Source organism: Pan paniscus, chromosome 5 (assembly GCF_029289425.2).
Source record: "Pan paniscus chromosome 5, NHGRI_mPanPan1-v2.0_pri, whole genome shotgun sequence".
Taxonomy (NCBI): Eukaryota; Metazoa; Chordata; class Mammalia; order Primates; family Hominidae; genus Pan; species Pan paniscus.
Window position 1 is genome coordinate 138,868,761 of NC_073254.2, and position 15,984 is coordinate 138,884,744.

At 38.9% G+C, this 15,984-nt stretch overlaps 1 protein-coding gene across 3 annotated transcripts in view; it reads right to left on the reverse strand.

Annotated features, from left to right (window-relative positions):
- MCM9 (minichromosome maintenance 9 homologous recombination repair factor) overlaps window positions 1–15,984 on the reverse strand; it is a 123,043-nt gene that overhangs the window by 42,943 nt on the left and 64,116 nt on the right. For all 3 annotated transcript variants that reach the window (XM_034962767.3, XM_034962769.3, XM_034962772.3), the window contains one exon: window positions 1,457–1,631. In XM_034962767.3, the coding sequence (XP_034818658.3) occupies window positions 1,457–1,631 (175 nt within the window). The remainder of the gene's footprint in view (window positions 1–1,456; window positions 1,632–15,984) is intronic.

The following is a 15,984-nucleotide window of genomic DNA, read 5'->3' on the forward strand; positions in this document are numbered from 1 at the left end:
GTCATTGCTTTTTCACTTCACATTTTTAATAATTATTTTTTCTTGTATTTTATAACAATATTTCTCAGTGATGGAGTAAAAAAAAAAGTCAAAACCGGTCCTTTACCACACAGAGTGGAAAAAGCATTTTTTCAGTGCACAAAGTAGCTGTGGTTATGACAAACTGCCTGGCCTTTTGGTGCAATAACTGAACAGAATCAGCTACAGAATGCTGATTTTGGAACTTACAACATACTTACAGATAGCACAAAAAGCTCATTAAATGGAGATATAATGAGAAAAGAAACCAGCCTCTGAAGACACTTAATAAACTATACTTCTGATTTCCTCAAAGAGTTTAGAAGCAATAATTAAAGTATATTTTCTTATAACACTTCTATTGTGGACTTATCGCTTTGCTGTCATTTTTATCTATCTTTTCTAATAAAACCGTGAACACCTGAAGGACAATGTTCTATTCATCTTTGTACTTCTTAGCATCTAGCACAATGCCTGAAACATAGCAGGTCTTTAATGAGTATATATATTTAGTGAACGAACAAATGAATAGGTCTGATAGTTCTTTCTTGTATCTTTTCTGGTGGGCTATATCCTACTCTCCCCCCCCTCCCTCTACCTCACTCCTCCATTAATTTTTTGCTGGAGTATACAAATAGATCTCATAGAATCTCTATATACCAGTGTCTGCCTGGCTCCCAAGTACTAATAACTATTTGAAGACACTGCTGGCAGCCCTACCTGTCTGATCAGTTGGCTTCACATCCATAATAGCAGCATTAAGACGGAAACAGTTCTAGCCCTGTTACTGCTTGAATGACCTGGCAGCCTGTTTGGTGGCCAGCCTTTGTAGCCAGGTAAGTTTCCTATAACCATTTCAGTGCCTGTGTGAGATTTCTGTCTGAAACTGGCTTATTTTTTTCCTCCACTTTATGTGTAGCCAGGGACTCACACAGCTCAATCCTGAGCCTCTTTGAGTCACAAAAGGCATTTTATCTTATGCTTACATTATTTACTATTTAGTATTCCATATGCTGTAATCAACCTTCCATTAGGATTTATAAGGAGAATGCTGGAAACTATGATTTCTTTTTTCTTTTTGAACTTTTCAAAATTCCTAACACAGAAATATGCCCAGAGTACACATACAATGTTTACTGAATGAAAAAGAGAATGAGTTGAATCCTGCATTGAAAGCTCTTCAAAAATCCCTTCCACTAGTTTAGTCAACCACATTTATACTTTACTTTTCCTTTTCTCTTTCCCAATAGCTCATTTTTATTTCCTCACACACTTCTGTGGTCTAATAAGGAAAAACTCTAATGTGTGTCTTGAAGGGTGGTAACTGATCATCCCAAAGAGGACCAAACATACCTTACAGCTCAACAAGGTTCACATTTTCCCCTAAGCATATATTAAATAATCTCATTATTCCCATAGATTTTAAAGAAACTCTTACCCAGCCTTAGCAACACTTATGGTTTGTTGCTCCATTGCTTCATGGATACTGGTCCTATCATGCTCTTTGAGGCTATTGAACTCATCAATACAGCAAAGGCCCGCATCTGCAAGAACTAATGCCCCAGCCTCCAAATTCCATTCTCCTGAGTCTTTTACAGCAGTTACCGTCAGACCTGAGGAAACAAGCAAGCCATATCAACTTTTATTTTCAAAAGCATTATCTTGACTGGGCGCAGTGGCTCACACCTGTAATTCCAGCAGTTTAGGAGGCTGAGGTGAGAAGATTTCTTGAACACAGGAGTTCGAGGCCTGCCTGGACAACATGGCAAAACCTTGTCTCTACAAATAATTTAAAAATTTGCTGGGCACGGTGGTGTGTGCACCTGTAATTCCAGCTACTCAGAAGGCTGAGGCGGGAGGATCGCTTGAGCCCAGGAGGTCAAGGCTGTAGTGAGCCATATTAGAGCCACTACACTCCAGCCTGGGTGACAGAGCAACATCTTGTCTTAAAAAAACAAAAAAGGCATATCTTAACCTATGAAAGGAAAGAGATGCCTACATTTTAAAGAGAAGGGCATAAAGACTTTTATTTGCAGTTAACCAAGAATGGATGGCATCAGGACAATTGCTTCACATATCTAGTCACTGGAAGGCCTCATAAGCTCCTATGTTCTAAAAATGTAAGGTGTGTTCTCCAGTATTTTGTAGCAACCAGAAGTTCTCAAATTTTCTGTCTCTCCTTGTAGGTCCTCTGGTCGAGTGGTCTAAACTTTTGGAAGGGGCAAACAGATCTCCAGAGACCTTATGACAGAGGGTGTGTACTATACGCTGTTTACAGAAAAGGGTCCAGTGATAGAGAATAGTAATTATTACATTCCAATGATGAAAATGAAAAGTTTGCTTCCAGTTACAATATGAGGGAAGGGATTCTCTTCATATGTCTTGTTGATTTTTATTTGTCCTGTATACCAGTCAATAAAGCAGAATGGTCAAAAGAAAAGGCTTTGGAGTCAACAAGACTTGATTTGAATCCTAGAGCTGTCATTCTAGCTGTTGAATTATAGGCAAGTTTCCTAATATATACAAGCCTGACTTTATTAATCTGCAAAAGAGGATAACAATAGAAAATATCTTAGAGATTCTTGGATATTTAAATAAAATATAACTAAAGCTCATTAAAAGGTATATGAAACATGAGTACGTTAAGAATAACTATTGTTGATAAAAATGGATAAACTTCTGTCCAGACTGACCACAAAAAAAAAAAAAAAAAAAAGAGGAGACACAAGTTACAAATATCAGGAATGAAAGAGGGGGCATAACTATAGATCCTACAATGAACTAATAATAAGGAAATACTATGAATAACTCTATGCCATACATTTGATAACTTAGACAAAATAGTCAAATTTTTTTGAAATATGCAAAGTTTATCTAAAAAGGAACAGATAACTTCCATAATCCTTTATTTGTTTTGAAAATTAAATATTTAAAAACCTTCCAACACAGAAATCTACAGGCTGAGATGGCTTCATAGTGAATTCTACCAAATATTTGAGAAATAATGTCAATGCAACACAAATTTTTCAATAATAGAAAAGAGTAAACACTTCCCAACTCATTTAATGAACTCAGAATTATCATACTAATTGTCATAATTGAATTGTCATACTAAACTAGGCAAAGACATATTATAAGAAACCTATAGACTAGTACCTCTAATATGGATGCGAAAATCCTCATAAATGCAAGTGAATCAAATCCAACAATACATAAAAGGATAACAGATTATAGCCATGTGAGGATTATCCCAGGAATGCAAGGTGAAGTTAACATTCGAAAATTAATCAGTGTAATTCGCCATATCAATAAGCTAAGGAAGAAAGAGCATACAATTGCTTCAATAGATACAGAAAATACATTTCACAAAACTCAACAATCATTTGTGATAAAACTCTCAAAAAATTAGGAAGGGAAGAGAACTTCTTCAACTTGATAAAGGGTATTTACAATAATCCTATATTTAACATACCTAGTGATAAAAGACTGAATGTTTCCTCATCTCCTACAAAGATCAGAAAAAAGCAAGATTTTCTCTTATCACTGTTAATCAAAATCATGCTAAAGGTTCTACCCACTGAAATAAGGCAAGGAAAAGAAATAATTAACATACAGACTGAAAAATAAATAAATAAAACTGTTTAAATTTGCAGACAATATGATTACATAGAAAATCCCAAATAATCTACTAAAAACCAACTAGAACTAGTAAATGAGTGTGGCAAGGCTGGAGGACACAAGTCAACATATGGAATATCTGGGTATAAGTCTTACAAAATACATGCCAGAATCTCCATGCAAAACTACAAAACACTGATAGAGGAAATCATGACAACCAAATTGAGAGATGAAATAAACTCTATATTCAAGATGTCAATTCTTAAAAATTGGAAAACTCTATTTTCAAGATGTCAATTCTCCCCAAACTGTTCTGTAGTTAAATGCAATTACAAGCAAAATCCTAGCATGATTTTTAAAAAAATAAATAAAGTGACAAGGTGATTCTATGATTTATATAGAGAAGCAAAGGAAATAGAAGAGCCAAACCAAAAAACAAGCTTGGAGGTCTCACATGACATACTACAAAGCTATAGTAATCAAATCAGTGTGGTACTGGAAAAAGGTTAGGCAGATAGAACACTGGAACAGAACAGAATCCAAAAGTTGTCCCACACATAGAAGGTCAGGTGATTTTTTATAGAAAATAAAAAGGCAATTCAATGGAGAAAAGATAATCTGTTCAACAAATGGTGCTGGAGTAACTGAATATCTTCATGCAAGAAGAAAAAATGAATCTTGATCATACCTCACATGTAATATAAAAATTAATCCAAAATTAATTCAATACCTAAATGTAAAGTGTAAAACTATAAAGAAAGAAAGGAAACACAGGAGAAAATAGCTGTGAATTCTTTTGGTTTCTGGTCTAGCACACAAGGAGCTTAGAAGTCACTACTTCAACCTAACAAGTAAAAAGCTAAACAAAAAAATCAGTAACTTCTTAGACCCATCAGAGAAATGAGATCAGAGGACAAATTACTGCCCCAAAATTGAAGATGGTCAGGCAGATACAGAGAACCACAACTTAGCTGAGCAGAAATTCATGAGCATAAACTTTTATGTAAGAAAAACAGGCAAGAAAATTTGAACTATTATTAGCAAATCGCAATGGTTCACAGTGGAAAAATCAAGAAAGACCCCATCATAGGGTAACCCCTAGATTTTCTGCGAGTTTTACCACTGAGAGCTCTACCAGCAACTTACAGTGAAGATGAGAGTAAAATCTACTCTTGCTTCTGGCAGAGAGAGGGAAAAGGAACCATTTAGAAATACGCCAGAACTTCCTGTTCTTAACAATGCCTGCCCTTAAAAGGAACTATTTTACCAGAGCCTTATCTACCTGGAAGAAGGGCAATATCCACCTCCAACCCCTTCCAGTCATCTGGTACCACCCAAGGGGGTGAATATGCAAAAAACTGAGAAGCACTTGTGAAGTTCACAGCCCAGGGACACAAGCTCACTAAAAGGCTGAGACCTAATCACAGGACTATAGAATCCATTCCCTTCCCCAACACCTTATCACTGCAATACTAAAGGCATATTAACCACAATTTTCCTTGTTCCTAGTACATCATGTCTACCTTTCAACAAAAAAATTGCAAGGCATACTAAAAGGCAGAAAATACAATTTGAAGAGATAGAACAAGCATCAAAATCGGATCTAGATATGGCAGGGACATTGAAATAATCAAACTGAATTTAAAACAACTATGATTAATATGCTAAGAGATCTAATGGAAAGAATAGACAATATGAAAGAACAGATGGATAAAGTAAACAAATAGAAATTCTGAGATACAATAAAAAAGAAATACTAGAGATCAAAAACACTCTAACAAAGATAAAGAATGCCTTTAATGGGTTTATTAGCAGGCTGGACACATCTGAAGAAAGAATCTCTGAACTTGAAAATACCTCAATTAAAACTTCCAAAACAAAAAAGAAGAGAATATCCAAGAACTGTGGGACAACTACAAAAGGTGTAACATACATGTGATGGGAATAAAAGAATAACAATAAAGAGAGAAAGGGACAGAGGCAATAGGTGAAGCAATATTGTGAAACATTTCATTGAAATACTGTCAGATAATAAATTAGAAATCCAGGGTGCTCAGAGAACACCAGCAAAATGAATGCCCAAGAAAACCCTACACTCAAGCACATTCCATTCAAACTTCAGAAAATCAAAGATTTTTTAAAAATCATAAAAGAAGCCAGAGGAAGAAAAACAGCTTACCTATAGAGCAGTGGTCCCCAGCCTTTCTGGCACCAGAGGCTGGTTTCGTGGAGAAAATTTTTCCACAGACCAGAGTGGGGATGGTTTAGGGATGATTCAAGTGCATTATATTTGTTGTGCACTTTATTTCTATTATCACATCATGTCACAGGATCCTTAGGATGTCGCTTTGCCAGCTGGAAACCTCTGTGGTTGGAGGTGCCGCTGCATGAGTTTTACTCACATCTGCTGGGCTTGTTCCACCCATTCAGCCCAGCAGGCTGCACCTGGCTCACACTACTACCAGCCCAGATCTCATGTCTGCCAATGGCAAGCCAGGCATGGGACAGCCACAGGTGTGTCAGTGAATGAGTGTGGTGTCCAGCCACTGTGCACAGCCAGGCATGCCAGCTGCGGTGGAGCGGGCAGCTCCAGGTACCGGTTCCATGTGAGGCTGCAGCTGGACCAGATGTACCGTAAGCAGCTTCTACTGCAGGCACCAGCATCTGAACAAAGGGAACGCGATGGTGCCCAAAAACTCGGAGACACCAGGAACTGCAGAGCCCCAAAGAGGGTGTTAAAGCATGTCACAGCCCTGGCTCAGGGAGCCCCAATGTTTGGGCAGCTAGAAGGGCTGCAGCTCTTCACTCCTTCTCGTCACCCACAATGTGGCGAGTGAGGGACGTGTTTCAGCCCTGTTTGTGTTACAGCTCTTTCAGTCCCATCATTCAACAGGTCCTGCATTCTTGTCTCATGTCCAGGAAGCATGAGGTACATGGACAACTGGAGGGTGAGCAAGGTGGAGAGGAGCTTCATGAGTGACAGAACAGCTCTCAGGAGACCCGAAGTGGGTAGCTGCTTTCCGCAGGCAGGTTGTACTGACAAGTGTCCAGCACTCAGCAGAGAGGAGACCTATAGAGGGTAGCTCCTTTCTGCAGGCAGGTTGACCTGATGAGTGTGTGCGTCTGGCTGGGTCTGGGGTTTTTGTGGGCTCAGAAGGGAGGAAGTGCATGCTGACTGGTCCACGGGTGGACCTGGAAAAAGCACCATAAGTTCTCACTTCAGGTTGTGGACTCCATCCAGAACCGGCAGCCTAGTCCTCAGGCTTCAGGCTGTCCCTGGCTTGAAGGTGGGGCTTCACCAGGGACCCACCCCTTCCTGCCTAGGAATGAATCTGCCTGCTTCCTGCCACCATCAACATGCCGTCCATGTTGCCCAGGCTGTTCAGGCTGAGGGAGGCCTGTAGGCCCATGCTGAGCTACCTTCAGCCCCCCGACATCCTCCCTCCCTGAGCTTGTCAGCACCCACAGTTTCAGAAGGAGCCAAGGCAGTGGGGTGGCACCCCTGGCCAGGTCACAAGAGTGTTCAGGCTTGGCTTCAACTTTGCTCTGAAATTGGAGTGACAGCCAGGAGTGGGGAAAGGCCAGGGAGCAGGAAAAGGTACTTCCAAGCCTTCAGGGGAAGGGGGGCTTCCTGGGCCCCCAAGAGTGCAGGGATGCCTAGGTCCAGAGCCATGGCTGGGTGGCTGTAGCTTCACCTGGGTGTGTGGGGAGCCAACTTGGTAGCAGGCAGGGCTCTCACCTGTTCCTGGCCCCTGCCAGCTCCATGGAGCGTACAGCCCTGGCCACACCTCCCACACTGCAGCTGGCATCCCCTCAGCAGTTGCTCCAAATGGGCTGATGCCACCATCAATTGTAACATATAATGAAATAATTATACAACTCACCCTAATGTAGAATCAGTGGGAGCCCTGACCTTATTTTCCTGCAACTAGACAGTCCCATCTGGGGATGATGGGAGACAGTGACAGATCATCAGGCATTAGATTCTCATAAGGAGTGCACAACCTAGATCCCTCGCATGCACAGTTCACCATAGGGTTCATGCTCCTATGAGAGTCTCATGCTGCCACTGATCTGACAGGAGGCAGAGCTCAGGTGGTAATGCGAGCAATGGGGAGCAGCTATAGAGACATAGCTTCGATTACTTGCCTGCCGCTTACCTCCTACTGTGCAGCCCGGTTCCTAACAGGCCATGGTTGGGAACCCTGCTATACAGGACCAAACATAAGAAGTACATCTGACATCTCCTCAGAAACCATGCAAGCAAGAAGATAGTAAAGTGAAATATTTAAAGTGCTAAAAGAGAAAAATTCCAACACAGAATTTTGTACCCTGAAAAATTATCCTTTCAAATTAAAAGAGAAATAAAGACTTCCTCAAAGATTGAAGAAATTTATTACTAGTAGACCTGCCTTGCAAGGAATGTTAAAAGAAGTTCTTCAGAGAAAAGGAAAATGACATAGGTCAGAAACTCAGATCTATACAGAGAAAAGTAGAGCATTAGACCAAAAAAACCTGAAAGATAAAAACTTTTATTTTCTTATTCTTAATTGATCTAATAGGCAACAGTTTGTCTAAAATATTAATAGAAACAATGTATTTAATTGTATATGCATAGGTATATATACATGTTTAATTATACTTATGTATAAGTGAAATGAATGAGATGAAAGATCTAAGGACAAGGAGAAATTAGGAATATTCTTTCATTACGAGGTACTTACACTACCTGTGAACAGGTATAGTGTTATTTTAAAATGGACTTAGAATAGTTGTAAATGCATATGCAACCACTTTAAAAAAAGTTTTTAAAAAGGCATATAATTGATAAGCTAAGTGAGGAGAGAAAATGGAATCATAAAAACTGCTCAAAACCATAAAAGGCAGAAAAAGCATCAAAGACAAAAATAGGGACAAAGAACAAGGGCAACAAATAAAAATAGTAACAAATATGGCACATGTTATGGTCTGAATGTTTGTCCCCCTGCCCCTAAAGCTCATATTAAATCTTAATCCCCATCATAACAGTATTAAGAGGGTGGGAAATCCAACTATGGTATTTGAGAGGTGGGACCTTTGAAAGGTAATTAGGATTAGATGAGATCATGAGGATGGGGAATTAGTGGCTTTAAAAGAGAAGTAAGAGTTAACACACTCAGGCCCCTTGCCATGTAATGTCTTCTACCACCTCAGAACTCTGCAGAGAGTCCTCACCAGCAAGAAGGCCTTTACCAAATGTGCCACCTCTACATTGTACTTCCTAGCATCCAGCACTCTAAGAAATAAATCCCTTTTTTTAATAAACTACCCAGTCTTAGGTATTTAGTTATAGCAACAGAAAACAAACTAACTAAATATTAATCCACCTCTATCAATAATCACCTTAAACATCAATGTTCTAAATATATCAATTAAGACAGAGATTGTCAGAATTGATTTAAAAAAAAAAAAGACCCAACTATAAGATGTTTACACAAAACCCATATTTCATTTTATTTTTTATTTCAATAGTTTTTGGGGTACAGGTGGTATTTTGGTTATGTGGATGAGTTCTTTAGTGCTGATTTCTGAGATTTTGGTGCCCTCATCATCTGAGCACTACACACTGTACCCAATAAGCAGTCTTTTGTCCCTCACCCCACTCCCACCATTCCCCGAGTCCCCAAAGTCCATTATATCATTCTCATGCTTTTGCGTCCTCACAGCTTAGCTTCTACTTGTAAGTGAGAACAAACAATATTTGAAAACCCATACTTTAAATATAAAGACACATACAGATTAAAAGTGAAAGGACACAGAAAGATTTATCACTCCAACAATAATCATTAAAAAGCAGGAGGTAAGAGGTAGTGATGTCAGCAACATGGCAGAACAGGAAGCTCCTGACTCTCCCTCCACCCACAAAAGCACCAACTAAACATCTATTCACGAATCAGTTCCCTCTGAGAGAAAGTCAGGGACCAGTTGAGAGACTCCTACACACTGGGCAACTGAGAAAATTTCCACATCAAATGGGAAGGAAAAGCTGAGGCACAGGACCCTGCCTTAGACACTACTCCACATTATCTGGAAAGGACTCCCTAATATCAAGCTTCTTCCTGTGGAGAAGAGGATTTGTACTCACATGTAGAACCCTAACTCTAAGGTTTCCCATGGTCTGGTTCTTAATTCACCGGCTCTGAGAACAAAGAGGATTAAACACCCAACACTCTCTAGACCACAATAAAATTGTGGTGGTTTGCTATGGGCACTCGAGTACTTCTGGGGCTTCATCCCCCAAGAGCAGTGCAGAGAAGGGGCCTAAAATATGCAGCCCCTTCTTTCTGCCTGGAAGGAATCTATAACACACTCTTCTGGTGGCTACATGCCTGCTTGTCTTCTAACGAACTTGCTTCAGGAAGTTAAAGAGGCAGACAAATACAGCTTGGCTGACAGCCTAAGAGGTGGACCGGCACTTCTTGAGTCTTCTCCCCTGGCTCATGCCAGAGGTAACTCCAGGTTTATTAATCTCTCATGGAAGAGAGTCTGACTGTATATTGAGCACCCACAATTTTACAGCTTCCACTCAACGGACTGTGTCCTAAACTTCCTATCTCTGAAACCAGAGGGAACAAAGTATATGCGAGTCTATCTGCACCACAGAAAAAAGTGCCAGTTTTATATGGGCATGTAGGCATTTCAGGGACGTCATACCATAGGGGCAGTGCAGACAAGGGGCTTTAAAAACAGCTGTTTCTCCTCAGATGGGGTTTATGCCACATATCAAGTGCTCCAACTTTTATAGCACCTCCCTAAATATTCCCTCTCTAAACTACTCTTAGCTCTGACAGCAGAAGATAGTAGGCATATGTGAGTCTCCTTAGATCACAGAACAAAGGGGTGGTCTTGAACAAGTGTGCAAACACTTCTAACGGCTACATCCCCTTGGAAAAGTCCCAAAAAGGAGTGAGAACATGTAGCTTCCATCTTCTCTCCAGAAGGGGCTTATAACATACTTCAAGTGGTCATTTGACAAGCTGGCTTCTAATGGACTTGCACTGGGGAGCTAACAGGGCAAACAAACAGCTCTGCAGCAGCCAAAACCAGAGCTTGACACTTCATGATCCTTTCCTTTGGCTTACCCCTATGATAAATCTAGGCCTCCCCCATTCTACGTGAAAAAAGTCTGATTACACAGCAAGTGCCATAACTTCTATAACTTCCACCCAAGGTACTGTCTTCTTAACAAACTAGCTCTGGGAGTTGATGGGACTTTGCATTCCTGAGTGGTCCTAGATCCAAGAAAAAAGAGGTGGACATACAACGGGCCCACATCCAGCAGCTATCTCCCTAGGATCTGAGGGCACAGCCTAAACATGAGTTCAGACATTTGCCATAGATCCTCTACCTGGCTTAGCACAGAAAGAGTGGGAAATAGACACCCACATTCAGCTTCACCATGAAGATGGAAGTAATTGAAACACATAGCCAACACCCCAATCTTTCCAGCTACATCTAAGATAATCTGGCTCCTAACTTCCCTGTCTTGAGGTACTGGCAGAACATGGCACATCTTAAGCTCCACAGTGCAACCCTAAACAGAGACAACAGTCTGGATGAACTCGAATATTTGAAAGGCACCTTAAAATCTTTGGCCAGACAGATTAGTGAGACCTTTCTCCTACATGAGACAAGTCTGACAAGACTGGGAGAGGTAGTTGTCTTATCTAATACACAGAAACCAAAATAGAGAGTCATGGAAAATGAAGAAACAAGGAAATATATTCCAAAGAAAAGAATATGGTAAATCTCTAGAAACTAACCAAAGTGAAGTGGAGATATGTGATGTACCTGAGAGAAAATTCAAAATAATGGTCAAAAAGATGCTCACCAGGGTCAACAGAGCAATGCAAGAAAAAACTGAGAACATCAACAAAGAGAAAGTATAAAATTATCAATTGAAAATCATATATCTGAAGAGTACTATAACTTAACTGAAAAATTCAAGAGAGGGGTTTAAGAGTAGGTAAGATCCAGTAGAAGAATAGATTGGTTAATTTGAGACAGGTTACTGGAAATCATCCAGTCTGAGGAGAAAAAAGAAAAGAAAAAGTGAAGATAGCTCAAGCAATTTATGGGGCACCATCAGGTAAAACAACTTATGCATTATTGGCATGCCAGAAGGAGAAGAGAAAGGGATAGAAAACACATCCAAAGAAGTAATGGCAGAAAACTTCCCAAGCCTGGGTAAGAAGATAGAAAGCCAGAGACAGGAAGCCCAAACAATACCAAATAAGATGAATCCAAAGAAACCTATGCCAAGACAATCATAATAAAATTATAAAAAGTTAAAACACAGAGTGTTGAAAGCAGTAAAGTAAAAGCAAATCATCACATACAAAAGAACCTTCTCATAAGACTATCAGTGGATTTCTCAAGAGCAACCTTGCAGGTCAGAAGGGAGTGAGATGATACATTCAACATCCTAAAAGGAAAAAAAAAAAAACCCATCAACCAATACTACTATACTCAGCAATTCAGTCTTTTAAAAAAAAGGGGGTGACAAAGACTTTCTCAAACAAAAATTTTAAGCATTTGCCACCATTAGACCTCTTTTACAAAAAAAATGCTAAAGGGAGTTTTTCATGCTGAAGGAAGAAGACACTATTAGTAACATGAAGACATAAGAGAGTATAGTCATGTGCTACATAATGACATCAACAGTGGTCCCATAAAATTATAATGGAGCTGAAAAACTCATATTGCCTAGTGATGGTGATGTCCATTATAACGCTGTAACACAAAGCATTACTTGTGTTTGTGGTGATGCTGGTGTAAACAAATGTACTGCTCCGTTAGTCATATAAAAGTGTACAGTAATGTTCTAAGCCCTTATATTCACTCACTACTCACTCACTGACTAATCCAGTGCAACTTCCAGTCCTGGAAGCTTCATTCACAATAAGTACCCTATGCAATTTTATACGGCAATTTTACTGTATATTTTATATATTTAGATATGTTTAGATACACAATTACTTATCATTGTGTCACAAACTGCCTATAGTATTCCATACAGTAACATGCTGTACAGGTTTGTAGCCTAAGAGCAAAAGAGTATACCATGTAGACTAGGTGTATAGTAGATTATACCATCTAGGGTTGTGTAAATACACTCAATGATGTTCACACAATGACAAAATCACCTAATAATGCATTTCTCAGAATGTATCCCCATTGTAAAGTGATATATGACTGTATATTGTCAAATCCAAAATACTCTAGTAGTACAATGGGGTTGGGTAAATTAATTATATTTCTTTTTTCTTTTTTTTTTTTTTTTGAGATGAAGTCTCACTCTGGTGCCCAGGCTGGAATGCAATGGTGTGATCTCAGCTCACTGCAACCTCCACCTCCTGGGTTCAAGCAATTCTCCTTCCTCAGCCTCCAGAGTAGTTGGGACTACAGGCACGTGCCACCACGTCTGGCTAATTTTTGTATTTTTAATAGAGACGGGGTTTCACCATGTTGGCCAGGCTCGTCTTGAACTCCTGACCTTGTGATCCACCCACCTCGGCCTCCCAAAGTGCTGGGATTACAGGCGTGAGCCACTGCACTCAGCCAATTAATTATATTTCTAATAAAAAGGTTAAACTGTTAAAAGAACTAAAGCTACAATAATTTTTAAGGAATGCAAATTATAAAAAGACAAAGAATGACATCAAAAATACAAAATGTGTGAGGAGGAAAAATAAAAGTGTAGACTTTGTGTATGTGATAAAAATTAAGGTGTCATCCATAGGCATGGGCAAGGACTTCATGACTTAAATACCAAAAGCAATGGCAACGAAAGCCAAAACAGACAAATGGGATCTAATTAAACTAAAGAGCTTCTGCGCGGCAAAAGAAACTACCCTCAGAGTGAACAGGCAACCTATAGAATGGGAGAAAATTTTTGCAATATACCCATCTGACAAAGGGCTAATATCCAGAATCTACAAAGAACTCAAACAAATTTAAAAGAAAAAAAAACCCCATCAAAAAGCGGGCAAAGGATATGAACAGACACTTCTCAAAAGAAGACATCTATGCAGCCCACAGATACATGAAAAAATGCTCATCATCACTGGTCATTAGAGAAATGCAAATGAAAACCACAATGAGATACCATCTCACGCCAGCTAGAATGGCAATCATTAAAAAGTCAGGAAATAACAGATGCTGGAGAGGATGTGGAGAAATAGGAATGCTTTTACACTGTTCGTGGGTGTATAAATTAGTTCAATCATTGTGGAAGACAGTGTGGTGATTATTCAAGGATCTAGAACTAGGATTATCATTTGACCCAGCAATCCCATTACTGGGTATATACCCAAAGGATTACAAATCATGCTACTATAAAGATACACACACGTATGTTTATGGCAGCATTATTCACAATAGCAAAGACTTGGAACCAACCCAAATGTCCATCAATGATAGACTGGATTAAGAAAATGTGGCACATATACACCATGGAATACTATGCAGCCATAAAAAAGGATGAGTTCATGTCCTTTGCAGGGACATGAAGCTGGAAACCATCATTCTCAGCAAACTATCAGAAGGACGGAAAACCAAACACCACATGTTCTCACTCATAGGTGGGAACTGAACAATGAGAACACTTGGACACAAGGTGGGGAACATCACACACCTGGGCCTATCCAGGGGTGGGGAACTGGGGGAAGGATAGCATTAGGAGAAATACCCAATGTAAATGATGAGTTGATGGGTGCAGCAAACCAACATGGTACATGTATACCTATGTATCAAACCTGCACGTTGTGCACATGTACCCTAGAACTTAAAGTATAATAATAAAAAAAATTAAGGTGTCGTCAACTTAAAATGGCCTATTGTAAGTATATTTTCTGTAAGCCTCAGGGTAAACACAGAACAAACGCCTATAACAGATACACAAAAGAGAAAAGATCCAAAGCATACCAATATAGAAAGTCATCAAACCACAAAGAAGGCAAGAGAGGAAAAAGAAACAAAGGATTTACCAAAAAAAAAAAAAAAAAAAAAGAAGCCAATTTAAAAAATGGCACTAGGAAGTCCTTACTTGTCAGTAATTACTTTCAACTTAAATGATTAAATTATCCAATCAAAAGGCATAGAGTGGCTGAATGGATAAAAAAGACCTAACATGGGATGCCTACAAGAGACTCACTTTAACTTTAGGACTCTCAGACTGAAAGTGAAGGGATGGAGAAAGACATCCTACGCAAATGGAAACAAAAAAAGTCTAGGGTAGCTACATTTATTTCAGACAAAACAGACTTTAAGGAAAAAAACTGCAAAAAGAGACAAAGAACATCATTATATAGTAAGAACGGTATCCATCCATCAAGAGGGTAAAACAACTGTAAATATATATGCACCCAACATCACAGCACCTAACATATAAAGCAAACTTTAAAAAGTCTAAAAGGAGACATAGCCTGCAACACAATAATAGTTAAGTTATTTCAACATCCCATTTTCAACATTGGACAGATCATTTAGACAGAAAATCAATATGAAAACACTGGACTTGAACTATACTTTAGACCAAATGGACTTACCAGACATATACAGAACATTCCACTCAACAGCAGCAGAACACACATTCTTCTCAGGAATACACAAAATATTCTCCAAGACACATCACATGTTAGACCACAAAACAAGTCTTCAATTTGAGACAACTGAATTCATATCAAGTATCTTTTCCAACCACAATGATATGAAACTTGCTTCAATAACAGAAAGGACCATGGAAAATTAACACAGTGGAAATTAAGCAATATGCTTCTGAACAACTATTGGGTCAGAGAAGAAATTAATGGGTTTTTTTTTTTTATCTTGAGACAAAATGAAAACACAACATGACAAAACTTATGGAATGCAGCCAAAACAGTTCTAAGAGGGAAGTTTATAACAATACATGTCTACATCAAAAAAGAAGAAATATTGCAAATAATCTAACATCACACCTTAAGGGACTAGAAAAAGAATAATAACCTGAGCTCAATGTTAGCAGAAGGAAGAGAATAACAAATATCAGAGCAGAAATAGAGACTAGAAAAACAATAGAAAAGATAAACAAAACTAAGGGTTGACTTTTAAAAAATAAAATTGACAAACTCTTAGCTACACGAGGAAAAAGAGAGAAGACTCAAAATCAGAAATGAAAAGGACATTACAACTGATAATACAGAAATATGAAGGATTATAAGAGACTACTCTGAACAATTACATGCCAACAAATTTGACCACCTAGAAGAATTAGGCAAATTTCTAGAAATATATAACCTACCAAGACTGAACCAAGAAATTATTGAA